This window comes from Oreochromis niloticus, linkage group LG8 (assembly GCF_001858045.2).
Source record: "Oreochromis niloticus isolate F11D_XX linkage group LG8, O_niloticus_UMD_NMBU, whole genome shotgun sequence".
NCBI lineage: Eukaryota > Metazoa > Chordata > Actinopteri > Cichliformes > Cichlidae > Oreochromis > Oreochromis niloticus.
The window spans coordinates 12,178,214-12,194,711 of record NC_031973.2 but is presented as its reverse complement, the minus strand read 5'-3'; the positions used below and the strand labels follow the sequence as shown (position 1 = coordinate 12,194,711).

At 41.4% G+C, this 16,498-nt stretch overlaps 1 protein-coding gene across 1 annotated transcript in view; it reads right to left on the bottom strand.

Annotated features, from left to right (window-relative positions):
• LOC100701623 (SPARC (osteonectin), cwcv and kazal like domains proteoglycan 2) overlaps positions 1-16,498 on the bottom strand; it is a 47,159-nt gene that overhangs the window by 15,924 nt on the left and 14,737 nt on the right. Inside the window, exons 2-3 of the mRNA XM_003441904.5 lie at positions 10,797-10,805; positions 7,825-7,870 (exon numbers count right to left, since the gene is read on the bottom strand). Coding sequence (XP_003441952.1) covers positions 7,825-7,870; positions 10,797-10,805 — 55 coding nt within the window. The remainder of the gene's footprint in view (positions 1-7,824; positions 7,871-10,796; positions 10,806-16,498) is intronic.

Below are 16,498 nucleotides of genomic sequence, written 5' to 3'. Positions count from 1 at the left end.
AGATTCAGCAGAGAAGCCCGAAGACAGATAGCGGCGAAAGCTCATAAACTTTCCGTCATTCCATATAACACTTTTTGTGACCACTTGACTTTTATTCGCTTCAACTGGTCCAACAGGTAGTCTGCTCTGTCATTTTATTTAACCCCAGCGGCTGAATAATAGACAGACTCTACTGCTGATAGTACATTTGTCTCCAACCTCTCTTTTGATTTAGGACATAAAACCTCAACAAAATTCACCCCAATCTGTCACCCCATATATCATTTTGACTATTTCTTGACAATAAAGAAAAAAAAAAGCAAAGCTATCTAATATCTTCAGTATGACTCAATGTGTCACATCAGCTCTCCTTAGCACAAGTCATCATTCAAGTTTTCCCCAGGCTTTGTCTGGTTTGTCTTACATCATCTGTCACTGTGTATTTGCTGAGTGGTTACTATCAGAATATCAGCTTTAACATTTTATTTTGTTAACACAGGTTCCAGTTATTCAAGGGCAGTAAAGTTTCATGGAGGCAGGAAACAGAATTTGGTTTGTTTTACTGGTGTAATATACCATAAACTGTTCCCACCCCTGAAAGCACAGCTATGGGCTTTGCAGTGAGCCATGCATTGCACCGGCTAAATGTTTGATAGGAGATACCAAAAAAACAACAAAAACCACTAGAAAACACACACAAATTGTGTGGCGCAAATAGTAGCCCCTTCTGCATCCCTTGGTTGTAACAATTGGCTATTTGAGTCTGCTCAAACATGTCAGCTCAAAGCAGTTCTCCTCTGAATGCATTGATTTGCTGCCATGTTACAGGATGATTAGATATTTACGTTAACCAGCAGTTGAACAGGTGCACACAGAATATCTAAATATCTTTTCATTTGACCTGTAGTGCAATTTTTTCCATTTAGATTGTTTTAACTTATTCAATTCTGGAGACATGTTCCCTTTCTTTTACAATCTAAACCGTATAACAGAAGGAGGAGATTTACCCGTAATAAGAGTCTCATGTTTGTGAAAGAGTGACAGGATTTATGTTAGCCAAGAGTGGAAGGAATTTTCAAGTCAGATAGTTGTAAAATTCTGAAAAAGCTTATGAAAGATATAATAATGTATTTTTGGAATCTTTGGGGTAACAGAAGCAAGCTTTTAATGCTTATATATTATAAAAAAAAATAAAATAAATATGTTACCATTTAGTGTGATTTCTTAACCGACTGGGGTCCATGTAGACCACAGAGGTATATTTTTTGTCATCTCTCAAAATGTGTGTTGTTTTTATAAATTGTCCCAATTTTTCAGTTTGTTCCTATTGATTTCATAACACTTTCTTTTGGGGGGGGGGGGGGGTCTCCTGTCAAAAGCCTGGACGTTATCAGAACATTGGAGACATTGCTGAATCTACGTGAGACAGCTGGGACATACCCTGGTCATGCCACACATGGGAAGGAGAGCTGTTTCTGCTACACTGCAAGCCCCAAACCAAGCAGCAATGACCCTCCTTGGAGTGAGGAAAACTCCACCTGCTGTTGTGACTGTCCACTGCTCAGCTGGAAAATCTACTTGAAAAAAGTGTTACCTTTACTCCCAAAACAGACAGGAGGATAGCCACTGTTTGCTCCTCCTGTCACATGGCAGCATGCCCGGAGCACAGTATGAAGCAAATTGTGTGATATAACTGACTGTAATGTGGTTTTAGTCATTTCTGATCCATGTATAACCGTAGTAAGGGCTTGGTTGAGATTAACAGTAAAATGTTTGGTTCATAGTGGGTTTTCGTGGGTTTTGATTCTTTTTCGATTATATTCATAATATTTATGGACACAATTACTAAGCATACCCCATAGATAGTGGGTTAAGGGTGAAATATACTCAGATTTTAAACCCTTCCAGCTCCAAAGATCTACAGCTCCTCCGCCCTCCCTTCTCTGGAGGAGCAGTTGCTAATTCCAGCAGTTCTTTGACATGGCCCCCACATCTCCTTGCTGTCTTGTCAAATCCTGGGCTGGGGTCCCAGCTGTCTGTATTGTTGTCTCATTCCCAAGACCAGAAAATTTCCCACAGAACGCCCACTCCGGAGTCCATTCTCTATAAGATTCCTCCGGTCTACCAAGATGGCGTCAGGGATCGGGAGTTGCTGGCCACCAAGTGGGCCTTGGAGGAGTGGCAGCACTGGCTTCTTGGGGCAAAAGAACCATTCCTAATTTGGACCAACCATCAGAATTTGATAAACATTCAAACAGCCAAGCAACTCAATCCAACACAGGCTCTTTAGGCTCTTTTTTTTTTTTTCCAATCCTACAACTTTCATCTTGCCTATTGGGGCGACCGTGGCTCAGGGGGTTGGGAAGGGCACCTGTAACCGGAAGGTCGCCGGTTCGATCCCCGGCCTCTCTGTCCTGGTCGTTGTGTCCTTGGGCAAGACACTTTACCCTACCGCCTACTGGTGTTGGCCAGAGGGGCCGATGGCGCGATATGGCAGCCTCGCTTCTGTCAGTCTGCCCCAGGGCAGCTGTGGCTACAGCTGTAGCTTGCCTCCACCAGTGTGTGAATGTGAGCGTGAATGAATAATGTCATTGTAAAGCGCTTTGGGTGCCTTGAAAAGCGCTATATAAATCCAATGCATTATTATTATTATTATTATTGTCCTGGTTCCAAAAACGCTAAGGTGGAAGCGCTCTCCAGACAGTTTTCCCACTCCACCATTTGTGCTGCCCTGTCTGCTGAACCAGCACCTTCTAAAACTCCTGCTGGTCGTTCCCTCCCAATGTCGTCAGGAGGCTTTGCACTCTTCTCCCTGCTCTCGGGGCATCCTGGCCCAAATATGACCCTGAGGATGTCCGTGAGTTTGTTTCTGCTTGTGAGGTCTGCACCCGGACCGAGGCTTCCATCCAACTTTCTGCAGGGCATCTTCAGCCCCTCCCTATTCCGAGACGTCCCTGGTCCCACATCCAGCTTGATTTTGTTACTGGTATTCCATCTGTTAATGGTCTAAACACCATCCTCACCATGTCTTCTCGCTACCATCTCTTCCTCTACCAGTCTCTCCTCCTTTTAAGTTTGTCATGGCTTTCATCCCCCCTCACCAAGAGACAGAGGTCGTCCACCCTGTCTTCCATGTTTTGCAGCTCAAGCATCGCATCACCTCCCCAGCTGGAACCGCTGTCTGAGAGATTCAGATGCTGTACCAACCTGTTACAGTGAAAAAAGAGCTGTGGATAAATGCAAATCTGTTGATTCACTGGCTAATCTATGTGTCTACCCTCAGTTATGGTCATGAGCTGTGGGCAGTGACTGAGAGAAAGTTTCCTCTAAAGGGAGTCTGTGCTAAGCCTTAGAAGATAGGATGAGGTCATTTGGAAGAGATTCAGAGTACAGCCGACTACTCCTACACATCAAAAGGAGACTTTGAATTAGTTTGGGCTCAGCCATGTAATGGCGGTACCAAAGCAGATCCATGACACACTGGGGAGATTGCATCTCTTATTTCAATTGTTTTATATTGGGGTCACTGGAGCCTAACCTAGGTGTCATAAGGCGAGAGGTGAGGTACACCCTGGACAAATCACAGCGCCAACATGGAGAGGAAGACAACCATTCATGGTCACATTCACACCAACAGCCAATTTAGAATCACCACTTAACCTAACCACTCTGGACTGGGAGAGAAACCCAGATTATGCTAAGACAACCCATACATAGAAGGGAAGAACATGCAAACTCCACACAGAAAGACAGATGGAGGATTTGAACATAAAATAAGTTTTGCTATTATTATTATTTTGCTATTATATTGCTTCTTGCAATAAATTATTCTTGGGGTGCTCAGGCACCCAGCTGTTAGCTCATGTATGTTAAATATGTTGGTAGGATGAAGGTTAATTGCACATCCAGCATACACAGCACAACATTAGCGCACCCAGAGTCGTGCAATATTTACTTGTCTTTTAGGTCCCTTTTGGTCTCAACCAATTTGTGAGAGAAACAGCTGAATTTTTAGGTCTGGCCACCTAGAGCTCCACTATGTTTACCAGCTAATTGCCAAATTTGTCCGCCTCCCATTTGGTGGAAAAAAATGTAACGAGGGTTTACAAAGAGCTTTTTTCCTGAGAACAGCTGGCTGCTGTGGCATCTGGTAAACAACATCAGTAACAGCAAAGCAAAACAGCAGAGTTGCAGGCTACAAAACAACATAAAGATCTGATAGATGCTAAAATGCCCCACATACTGATGGAATAGGCGGAAATTTACAATGACAATGTCACATCACACAAAATCATTGTTACTATATAAATGCTGACTCTAGCAGTTTTAAAGTAGCTGATGGATTCATCTTAAACAAAGTTGCCAGGAAACAAATGAACTTGGTGAACGATTTCCATGACCTAAAACTGTGCCACACACTGCTTCACTGCATTTCCTTACAGAAGCACAGCCTGGAAGATAATGGTATTGTTTCAGATAATGATGTGCAACCCGCTCATATGTCAAGTGTCAAGTCCTTATGAGAACCTTTTGTAGTTCTCCTGTTATTTATTTATTGTCATGTCTTTAAAAATGGCACTGACCTGAGCAAAATGCATTTCCCCTTGTGCACAATTAGCATATATCTAGCTGTGTAACTCTGCCTCGAAGCAGCAGCTAAAAAATCACACACATCTGTCATACGGCGCTCATATACAACTCCCACATGCGAAAAATGAAATTTAAACACTAGATTTAATTTGCAGTGAAGATCAAGTATGTTTTCCAGCTCTACTCGTTTTGTTTAGAATACGCTGCGTCGAGAATTCAGTTCAGGGCCAGGATGTGATAGAGCCATTATGGGTTTTTAAATCCTCCTATAATCATGTCAACAAAAGCGACGCAACTGCACTGAGCCCCCGTGCAATCTATCAGAGATTATTATTATTATTACACCGCAATCAAAACCATTCCAGCTGCTTTCTTATCCACGATTAGCGTTGCCGCTGTTGTCTGTGCTCGCATCTGAATTCTTCACCGAGTATGGCGCCTTGCAGTTGGACAGGCTCATCAATCAAAAGCTGTCATCATCCATTACTTTTACATTTAATAAAGTACCTTAGCGGTTCTGGGGGAAAAATAAAATCTGCAGAGAGTCTGTTACTGGGCTGCCGGACATTTAAAGTATGAAACAGTAAATCATGAGAGAGACAGGCCCGTTTCGGTGGATTTCCATTTAAGTTCATTTTAGAAGACTCTTTCATGTTCTGAGTTTTAATTGCCAAGTTAGAGCAATTTGCAGCTACATTTATTTTCTTATGATTATCACAGGACCACAAGTTCACCTCTGTTTTCTTTGACAACACATTATGCTCGAACAATTTCCTGAGGTTGTACATGTTGACGTGTAATCACAACCACCTTTTTTTTTATCTAATTAGTAAAATGCTTCTGTAAAGGGACAAAAGTAGTCTAATTGTTCAGCATAAATAAAGGTTGAATATGAGGCTCCTCTGTTAAATCAGAGTCAGCGAGTGGGCAGCTTATTGTTTCGAAATTGCCCTTGAACAAAGAGCAGTCTGTGGAGCTGAGTTGATGTCTCAATTGGCTCACTTAAAAAGGCACCAGAGGTGTCTAAAGTCTCCGGTTAGGTCCTTTGTTCTACCCAGGGCTTGCAGGTACACCTTGCTGGAGTTCTTTGCTGTCTTGTTGAATTTGCAATGAAGAGGGCTCTGATCAATTAAGTCTGCAGAATTAGTCCCAAAGGGAGTTGTGATGCGGATGAAATCAATGGTATTCAAATAGAAGTCGCCCACACTACAGCAAGCGAGGCGTTTTCTTGAGATTACATTAGTTATTCCCCTTGTTGTAGGCTAAGAACAGATGACTGGGATAACATCTCCAGCTGCTTCTTCTCACATCTTCTTCCTTAGAGGAAGTGTGGGTGTGGCATTACAACCCGACCTCCCACTCTCACCTTGCAGCTAGAACACATTGTTAGGAGCTGCTAATTAGCTAGCGCATGTATGATTAGTGCACATATAGCCTGACCTGTGAAATGATTCATACCGCACTTTATTGCCCTGACCTTCTTAAAGGGATTGCTCGTCGCTGCATGCTAAGATGAGAGTGACTGCTTTGTTAAAACAAGCACAGGAACTTAATGTGCTGTGATTCCACCTTAAAGGGCAGGCAGATAAACCTGACATACCGATGATCGACTTATGGTTGGTAATGAACAACATTTGGACAAAACATCAATGAATCATAAACCTTGACATATTAATTTCAAGAAATGACCTGTTTACTGAGCAACACTTTAATATTCTTTCAAAATATGACTTAAAAATATAGCCTACATTAAATTTTTATGTTATTTATTGCTTAAAAATAATCTCTCTGCCTGAAATTTTTTAGAGAAATCAGATTAATGTTAGTAAAGTTTCAAAACACTTGGATGAATCAGTACAGCTTTTTTATGCTTCGGAGTGGAAATAAGATGGAAACTTCTTTGCAACTAGAAAAGAAATATCAGTGGTTAACCAAATTAATATTTTTCTGCTGGCAATGAATTGCAAACAGTTGTGGTGACCACTTTCAATTGCATGGCAGTTGCGCAGATTGCCTGATTGGAAGTAACCTCTCTCCAACCAATAGCAGTCCTGCTCAGATAACTCAGATAACAGACAGATTGGTGATGGTTTACCAATAATTGCAGACAGATTGCTAACATACTACAATCAATCTGAGTGAGTCTGCAGCAGTGAATGTCCAGTTTGCGATCCATCTCTTTGCAAGATGGGACTTGATTCAACTGCTTGCTTACTGGTTGTATTCTAGTTATATTCCCATATAAAAGAAAGGTTGCTAAGCGTCAAAGGTTGCTACTGTTTGTAGCCAGTGTGAATTTTGTTGTACATAGCAACAGATTTGCAATTTTTGCCGATTTATCATAGTTAATCTCCGTATATAACACAGAGATTGTAATTAATTATTAACTTGATCCCATCCAATCATGAACTAATAGCAGACAGACTCCATCTTATTGCTTTTTCATTGCTATTTTGACATACTAAAGTCAATTTGAAAAAAGCAAGTGGTTTTAGACTTGGTCCCCTTTAAAGGAACTATTTAAAAGGCAGTGAGATCACAAGTTCATTTCACACGGTTGCAATACTTTTGTACGTGCCGAGGTCTCCAACCACTGTTTTCCCTAATGTGCAATTCCCTAATGATCTTATGAAACATCAAAGATTATAACATCTTTCCAGAGGTATGGAGTCTTTTATGAGAAAAAAACAAAACAGGGTTTAACTGAAACATTACACAACTGAACTTCATGTTCAAATTGTCTATTCCACCTCCACAGCTGAAGTTCTTTTCTCAGCTAGGAACAGACCCCACGGAGAAAAATGGAGCCTGGTGGGAGTTCTGAGTTGAGCCCTCAGCAACAAAAGCAATTACAGCAGGCTTTTCAAACTAATGGATCTGACTGAAGGCTCAGTCTCTCCTTTCCTGAATCACAACTGTGTTCTCACCCTTCACAATCTCTGACACCTCACACCAGCGCTCACCACGAGCTGGATGACCTCAGACAACTGCGGCAGTTAAAAGAAGAAGTTGGCGCTTTGATAACGTGTGCTGCACCATTTCATTGTCTAAAGGAGATGGATAAAGGCAAAGAGCACTTAGCTTTTCATTATTTCAATGTGAAGTACTGAGCTGTGGAAATTGTCTCTGAATGCTGTGCTGTACCGTACACTTAAGCTGAAATAGACAATAGGCTTCAAATGAACCCACTCATCAATCCTCAGCTCTTCAAAGACAATCCTTTCCAATCAGATAAAATCAGTTTTTATGACTTACTTTCATCAGAACCAATGTTCTCATCCATGTTTTTGATGTAGTCATCCTGGAAGGAAAAAACATATTTGCATTAATGGCTTTAATAATTTATTCCAGGCAACACAATGAAGGAGATTTGCTCTTGGATTCTTAGAGGCTTAATTAAAATTCAGAATAATTGAAATAATCAGGGAAGATAAGAGAAATGCACGATTATATGGAAACTCGAATGGCACTTTAAATTCAGAATGAAATGAGAAAATCAAATACATTCATTTCATTCATGTTAATTGTAACTGAAAAGAGAGAGATGCTAAAAGCAAATAATGGTACCAACAAAACCTTGGGAGCTCCTTAGCCCTGGGTTTAAAAGTCATATAAATAATAATAACTAGAAAGAGTATGCCTAAGGCCCAAATAACACAGTGGTTTCACCATGAGATTACTGTTTATTACCACTGCTATTTAAATTTTACTTTTTAGCTGATGACGTTCTTTTATACTTTATATATTATTGTAAGTCAAAATCACAACATCCAGTCAAATTCTGCATATTTGTATTATCTGGCTCCACATGTTGCACTGCTGTGGTATCTTTTATATCCATTTTGCTGTCCCTAGGTATAGGTTTGGTAAAAAACTACACCCTAACAAATTCAGTAACAAGCTTGCTCTTAATTTAAAAAATTAAATCCTTGTTTTTTAATAATAATATATTTGTTTATTTCTCTTGAGAGTTTACGCTTCTCTTATTTCATAATAAAATTAAATTTTAGTCTTATACGAGCCAGCCTGAGATCATCAAGCCAGACTTTCCAGGCTGTTCCCTGTCAGGGATTTGTTCTGGAGGTGACTTTGGCTCTGAAGGTCTCAGATTTAGTGTGAATTCCCCTGGAGAGATCAGGCTGACTGACTGTCTCCTTACAAATCTCCAGATCTAATCGTTAAAAAATAAATAAAAATCTTTCGAAAAAGCCAAAATGTGGGTGTGTACAGAAATTTAAGCATTCCCTTCCTCTTTTTTTGTTTTTAAACCACAACATGTTTCAGTGTTTATAAAGGAAATGCAGCACTGGAGAAGCTATACTGTGGTTTTGGAAATAAAACTTGATTAATTTTTCTCACAGAGGATGGTGCGTGACTCATAGTTGGAGTGCTGCTAAGGCTTGGATTAGCATGCAGCTCTCTCTGCTGAATAATCAGTACAGCACAACTATGATAGAAAATATCTGGTTCTTTGATAAAAACTCAGAGGTACAAACCTTTGAACAGAAAAAAACGGAAGGAAAAGTTAGGCATGGCATAAGGGGCAATTATGCAAGCAACATACACCATCTCTGGGATTTGCACCGCTGACTTGACTCTGATGTACGGACACAGCGCATTTAGACCTGCTCGTCATGCTGAACTAAAACTAAAACTTAAAGCCATAACATGGACCCACAGGATGAAAAGCATTACAACACAGCTTATAAAACTAAAGGATTAAATGTCGTCTCTGTGAGCTAGGACACTACAAAGTATTAAAAACTCCATTATTAGCAAAATATGTATCATCACAAGTTGCACGTAAGATTTTAACAGGATAAAAAAAAAGCTGTTTCTTTTTCTAAAGAAACAGGTTATCATGAAAAATGTCAACTTTGTGACATTATATCTATAAGGTGGGGAAGAAGTTAATATGTGAGCCTCAAGCCAAATTTGTTTTTCCTTAGCTTTAAGCAAGATCAGGAATGAACTGCCAGACTCATCTTCACAGTTGCAGAAGTAGCTTCTAACATAAAGTAAACGGTGCAAGAAAAGACTCAGCAAGCTTAAATGTATCTCATAAAAGGACTTGAACTATCTTAGCTGCTGCACTGGTGCAAGGGGAATATTTGCAAACCAACTCTGTTTTTTTAGAGTGTGTCCCTGGCGGCACTGCGCTGGAACGATAATAAAAATTCTGCGTCCCCAGGCTGTATCCATGCTGACCCATTTCTCTGTGTGTCAGGACAGAGAGGATCAACTATTAAGCGGTTACAACTCGGCACAAGGCCCAGAGAGGACCCCGAGGATCAGGTCTGTTCAGTTTAGCTCAGTCTTACTCTGCTCAGGGGACACGAAGACTGAGCTCTCAAGTCAAGCTGAACAAGTATAGCTGAAGGCTTAAATACAGTGTACAGAGGGAGGAGGTAAAGGGATAGTGTTAGTGTTTATACCTGTTTTTCTACTGTTTTTCTTAAAGAATGCATTTCACTCAAGAAAATGAAATTTCACTAAAAAGAAGCCTCTTTAGCTGGATTTACTGAACAGAGTTATGTCAAGTGGTTGCACCCAACAGAGTCACTTCTATGTATGCCCACCGTTAAGGTGCAGGAAGCCGCTGCAGTTTTCTCCTGAACTACAGCTGTCGGCATTCAGACTGATATAGGACGAAAAGAAGCACAGACTTTCAAAAGTTTTTCCAAAAAGTTTTCAAACTGTTGCAACACTTCCCACTTTATATCTGCAAATCTGACCAGTTGTTCATTGCCTAACGCCAGGCCACAGCGGTTTGCAGTGAACATAAAAACATGCTAAGAAACTTAAAAAGCCATTGAGTAAACCTGCCAAAACACAGCATTTTGGTGAAATAACATGAATAAATCAAATAAATGTAAACTGTTTCTTAGGACTTATTTAACATGGTTGTGTAGAACCACTTGACATAACTTTGAAGTAAAGTGTTCTATTCATGAACCACATTTTCAAATTATTTTAATATCAGTTATTCATTTGAGTGTGTTTGACTTTGGCTGTACTAGAATTGGATTTTATATTTTTATAGCCATTTTTTCAAATCATGTTTGTGTTACACTGCTGGAGCTGGATTGAAAGGGGAGAAAATCCACTACTATAGACAGTGATGTTGTATAAGTGCTAACCTATCATGCAGGTGAAGCCAAGGGTGTAAAAAGTGTCAGAGCAAAGACAAACAATGCGTTTCACAAAAGTACAAAAGAGACACTAACCTCAACTTCCTGTGGCAATTAAAAGCAGCAGCGAGGGGGACAAAAGAGAGACGTTGTTAGAGACAAAAAAAAGACACTTTACAGTTTTCATTACAGGCTTCCATTTAACATAGAAAGAGTGGGTAGGTTTATAACAGTTATGGCAGCAGTTAAACTGTCAGCCCTTAATGCATTCTGATTGCAAATACATGCCTTAGTCTCACTCCTCTCCGGGGACAACATAAGACATTCACAAAGGATTATGAGCGCCTATTAACTGAGGATGATCAGCTGCCACTTCTATGAGCTGGCAGGGGTCCTGAACACTAAGGGCCCATTCTCTGGATGTTTACAAGCAAGTGCCAAAAGCTAGCTTCCTGTCAGCTCAGAAGTTATGGATAAGCCATGACATATAGTGTCAACCTTGGAAAAATACAGGCAAATTGGTGGAGGAATCTTCAAAGTCAACAGACGGATGTGATTTAGATGGGTTTTTTTTATATATTATAGTTGCAGCACACACACACACACACACACAAACACAGAGAACATTTACTAAGCGTAGCAGTGACAACACAGACAGATATAGCTTCTGTAAAGTACAACCTTGACTTAAAAGGGGAGTGACTGCTTTCCTTTCATTCCATTTTACCGTCTTGGCTTCGGTCCAAGGGCATTACACATCAATACCCACCACAGCCTTTCCCCGTGTGTTTCATCATTCAGCGCTCTGCTGTGTTTGAGAGAAATATAGCACTGCATGGTTTATTTCAGCAGCTCAACCCTGTAAAATATACCTAATTCACACACCCACAGCCATACCTGTCTACTTAACAGAGCTGTGACAGCATCTTAATATATCACCACGGACATTTTACAGGCCTCACAAGGACAAGCCAAAAAGCCAGCGAAAAGGCTTTAAAAGACTGAAGTAAGAATTCATCACCGGTCCACAGCAGGACTTTAGATTTCACCTCGGAGACAGTTTCTTTAAAGTAAATACTTTCCCAGTGGCAGGAAAATGTCCTGGTGCTACGAGAAGCAATATCGCTCTTTGCTATCCTCCAAATGGGCTGAATTTCTGCAGGGAATCATAAGAGGAGAAGAAAAAGAAACTTATCATGTGTCGTGTGAATCGTAAACACCCCCACTGCTGTGTCAAATGACTTTTTTCCTTTTTCAGATCTGCATCTTCGCATGACATTTCGAAGGTTATAACTGAATCGTTTAAGTTTCAAGTTGACACTGCGACATAAACCGAGCAGAAATAACTGCTAAGTGTTTAAATTAGGCACGGAATCAGGTTTTGCAAACATGTGGGAAGTGTCTGGGTAGATTATGATTTTAAAAAAAAATCTGAAAACAAGTGAACTAAGAGTCCAAGACTGTAAAAGCATCACATGTAACAATTAATTAATTATTTTCAAGTCTGCTGCAATTACCCAGCTCACAGTGCTGCCAGGACCAACGGGAGCCCGACATAATGTCCTAAAGGCTGGAGTGCTTATCGTCTCTCAGCAGCAGTGTGACAGCAAGGACACCAAGCTGAGGCTGTCTTTAGTCCTTCACCAAGGTTGAGAGCTAATGCTGTCCCACTGAATCCGAGCCAGGCTGCTGCTACAGTTCAGAGCCAGCTCAGACGAGAGGGAAGGAGGAGGGGAAAGATCAGGGAGCAAGAGGGTGTGATATTCATGGTGGCGATCCCTTGAGTTATGTGATTCATATCACACAAACCACCTCTTCTGCCATTTGTCAACAAGGCTGTAATGCAGTCGGTGTAAAACAGAGCCAGGAGGCTAATGGAGCTTGACTATCCAGATGCTGCGACTGCTCCCCCTGGACTGCTCGCCGGTATTAGGCTGACAGCATTTGGCCGCAAGCCTGACTGCGTTCTCCTGAATTAACGTCTACCTCATGTCGCCTGAGCCCGTCTGCTGGGGACATAAATACCACTGCTAACCCTGAACCAGCCAGCCCCAACATCACCAGTGCAAGACAAGTGCACACTCGTGTCCTGAGGAATAACACCAAAATCAGTGTGGCTGCTGCAATGGGTAGCAAGCATGCACATCCCTGTCCTGAGCTGTGACGCCAAACCATAGAGGGAAGCTGAACTTACTTTGGCAGGACATTGGGGTATAAAAAGCATAAAAAAACATACGTTTTGATGTCAAAGGAGTTTGCAAAGAAAAGCGTCTGGACTTCTTTGAGTTGCTTGAAGACGTTTCACCTCTCATCCGAGAAGCTTCTTCAGTTCTATGGTCAAATGGCCGAGAGTCCCAGATTTAAACCCAGTGGGAGTATCCCCCCAAGGAGGGACAAAGGACCCCCTGGTGATCCTCTAATACTCCCACTGATACTCCCACTGGGTTTAAATCTGGGACTCTCGGCCATTTGACCTTAGAACTGAAGAAGCTTCTCGGATGAGAGGTGAAACGTCTTCAAGCAACTCAAAGAAGTCCAGACGCTTTTCTTTGCAAACTCCTTTGACTACGATGACCTGGATGACTGAGAACCTTCACAGACACATACGTTTTGATGTTTGAAAATGTGACCTGCATACAACATTTGCAGTATGGCTAGTGTTAGGAAAAGAGAGGCAACTAAAAAAAGTTAATAACGTCTATGATAAGTCACAAACTGTTGCCTCCTGTACAAAAGTTATGCACACAATTGCATATTTGTATATGTCCATCGAACAACAATTCTCACTTCTTCCAAAAGTCACCCTACTTTCAACAAATGTGAAATGATAAACAAATATGTGATTTCATGTGATGTAAATAGTCATACGGCACCAAGAAAGTGGCATCGGGTCATGTGATGACATTACCAGCCACAAGAATAGCATCTGGAGGCTGTATGACAATGGCTGCATCGACGTTTGTTAAGCTAATGAAGAAAAACAGCTTCAACAAACATCTATCCATCTTTTTAACCAGTTATAGGTTGCAGTAGGGCTGGAGCCGGTCCCAGATGTACACCCCAGACAGGTCGCCTGTCCATCACAGGGCTGCTTCACCAAACATGATAATCCTAAGATAAAAATGGCATCAAGTGTTGAGGAGAAAGAGCTTGCCAGAACAGAACTGTCAGAAAGTGTGAAAACGAGAGAATCTCCCCCAAGAAAGCTACGAAGCAAAGCTAACAGACTGCGAAAATCATAGGATTTATTTGGATACATGGTTAACTGTATTCCACCTTTAAAAAAAATAACCACTTGCACATTGCTAATCCAACACTTTTATTGATCCAGAGTTTTATAACTGACCTTTAAAGCTCAAACATGTCTGTGATACCTCAGCTTTTTGGGCTTATAGGAATAGGCAGTCACAGCTAACAAGCTCTGAGTGGTGTGAATCATTTTGAGTCTTTGCTTATGGGATTAACATATCTTAAATGTATACTTCGTGATTTAAGATGGGTATCTTTGGCAAAGTAGATTTCATGGCCCATAGCTGAGGAAGAAAAAAAGGCCACTGGATTACCATCAGACACTCAGTGTTGTGTAATTGATATCGTAAAAAGAGATTTAGAGCCATCTGTAAAGTTTACGCAAGTCGAGTGTCTGAGGTCAAGTGCAATTCAGTGGCAAACCCTACAGCCTTGACACTTTTAACGCAGACTACATACTGCACAGTAATCCAAAAATGAAGAGAATTTATGTTCAAACAGAAGATTTATTAAAAAGGAAGACAGGTTTGTGGGCTCTAAGTGAGAGCTGCTGGAGCAAATCCTGACTTCAGCTTAGCAGAAACAATCTTAGCATCTATTCTACACCACTGCAATGATCCATCATGGTGCATGCATCTTGCTTGCTCCATCCACTGCAGCTCATCTGCATGTAATTGACATTGCTGGTACTGTCTGGTCAGACTGGAGATCAAGTGGTCCTGCAAAAATCTAAAAATCCCGTCAATCAGCATGTTTATCTCTAACTATATTTACTTCCGATTTATTTAGATCCAGATGCAAAACTTTACACATCAACAGTAAACAAGTCTTAGCGCCGCCTTCTGCCGAAGTCTGCCGAAGTCTGCCGTCGTTCACTCAGAAACAGACACACAGATCAGGAATTTTTAGTTAGGAAGTTCTGCTTTCCAGATGAAATCCCTCACTCTCAAGGCAATAACTGCATTCTACATCCTCCACAGTATTCCTTATTGGTATTCTGAAGATGATATTTGCAGTGAAGACATCACTTAAGCAGCAGGATATGAGTTAGAGGTTAAATGATGACTTGGACATTTTGCATTTCCCCCACTTGTCATTTATCCAGCTTCATGAAGTCATTTACTCTGCCGGCGACTGGATAAACGCAGGCTGATGGATGGACTAGTGATCTGGGTCATGTCTGTAATGAACGAAGAACTACAAGAGGCTCTCCTCAGCTGACTGCTCCACACTGTGCTGGAGCTGTGTCATCCCATCAGATCACTCAGTCTTGGCTGCCTAGCTGACTGGCAGGACATTGTCGGCTCGTCATTCCTCCAGCTATCATTTGCACGGTAATGTGCTTTGCCTGATTAATGTAGCCGAATTAGCTATGTCTCCTTACCTACCTTAAATTGCAGCAAAAGGGCACACAGGCGGAGGCTTTCGTAATTTTACATTCCACCCTCCGTCTCTCTGTAGTTACCGGGGAGCAGCGGGAGTGTATCTTGCCTTTGCCATGTCATTATGGCGCCTTGAATCAGCACGCTGGGGCCTAAGTGGTGGAGGTAATGTCTTGTTCTGTTTGTACCCTGCCGTCTTTTAGAATGACAGAGAAATGAGCGAGACACTAATGGTGAAGACCCACCACAGATTGAAACACTTAGAAATGCATTAGAGCGTTCAAAAATGACGCTGTGAGCCTTACGGCCCGAACCCATTGACTTTAGAGTGGCGAAACATTCCGTTTTCACTTAAACATGCAGCAGAAATCACAAGGCAACAGCTAAGTACATATTTTCACATCTCCTCTGATCCCACATGCCAACTTATGTGGTTTTAAATGCAACAATTCCTCAATTCACTTTCACTTTGGCAGACCCTTACATGATCTTTGGTTGCATTACAGTTTGTTTAGGGTGATTACATAGCGTCTACTCTAGGAAAGAAGCATGAGATTTTTCATCACACTCCAAAGACAAAAATAAGAAATCCACAGAGAAAAATGGGGGGGTGTCTTGATTGCGGCAAAATACCAGGGCATTATGGGATTAAGTCGCAGCCCAGCAACACAGAGCTGGATCAAATTGATCATCTGAGCCGGAGTGCTCGGGGGCCTGCAGGCGAAGGACGCATATTGTTTCACAAGGTAAAACGCCTGCCTGCAATGCAGTACAGTACAGAGCACAATCTGCAGCCATCTCTACACACTGAAGGGCACGTCTCTTTTCCCGAGCCACAAAAAAAAAGCCAAGTGCCAAGCGTGCATCCATCTGAAACGCTCGCACAGTGCTGCTGAAATGCAGAAGTAATAAGGATGAGTGAGGAGATGAAATCAGCTCGTACAGATGAATGCAGCTAATTTAACCAACCGGCAAAAACAATTTCTAGTTTATTTATAGCGAAAATAAAGGAGACTTATTTCAACCCTGAAACAAAAGTCTGAAAAACATTAAGAGCTTCTCCCGTCGGCTAATAAGATGAAAATTTCAGGAAGTTGCATCACAGAAATAAACCTTTTCTTCTCAGGAGCCCTTTAGCTGTGGTCTCAAATCACTGATGAAGTGACA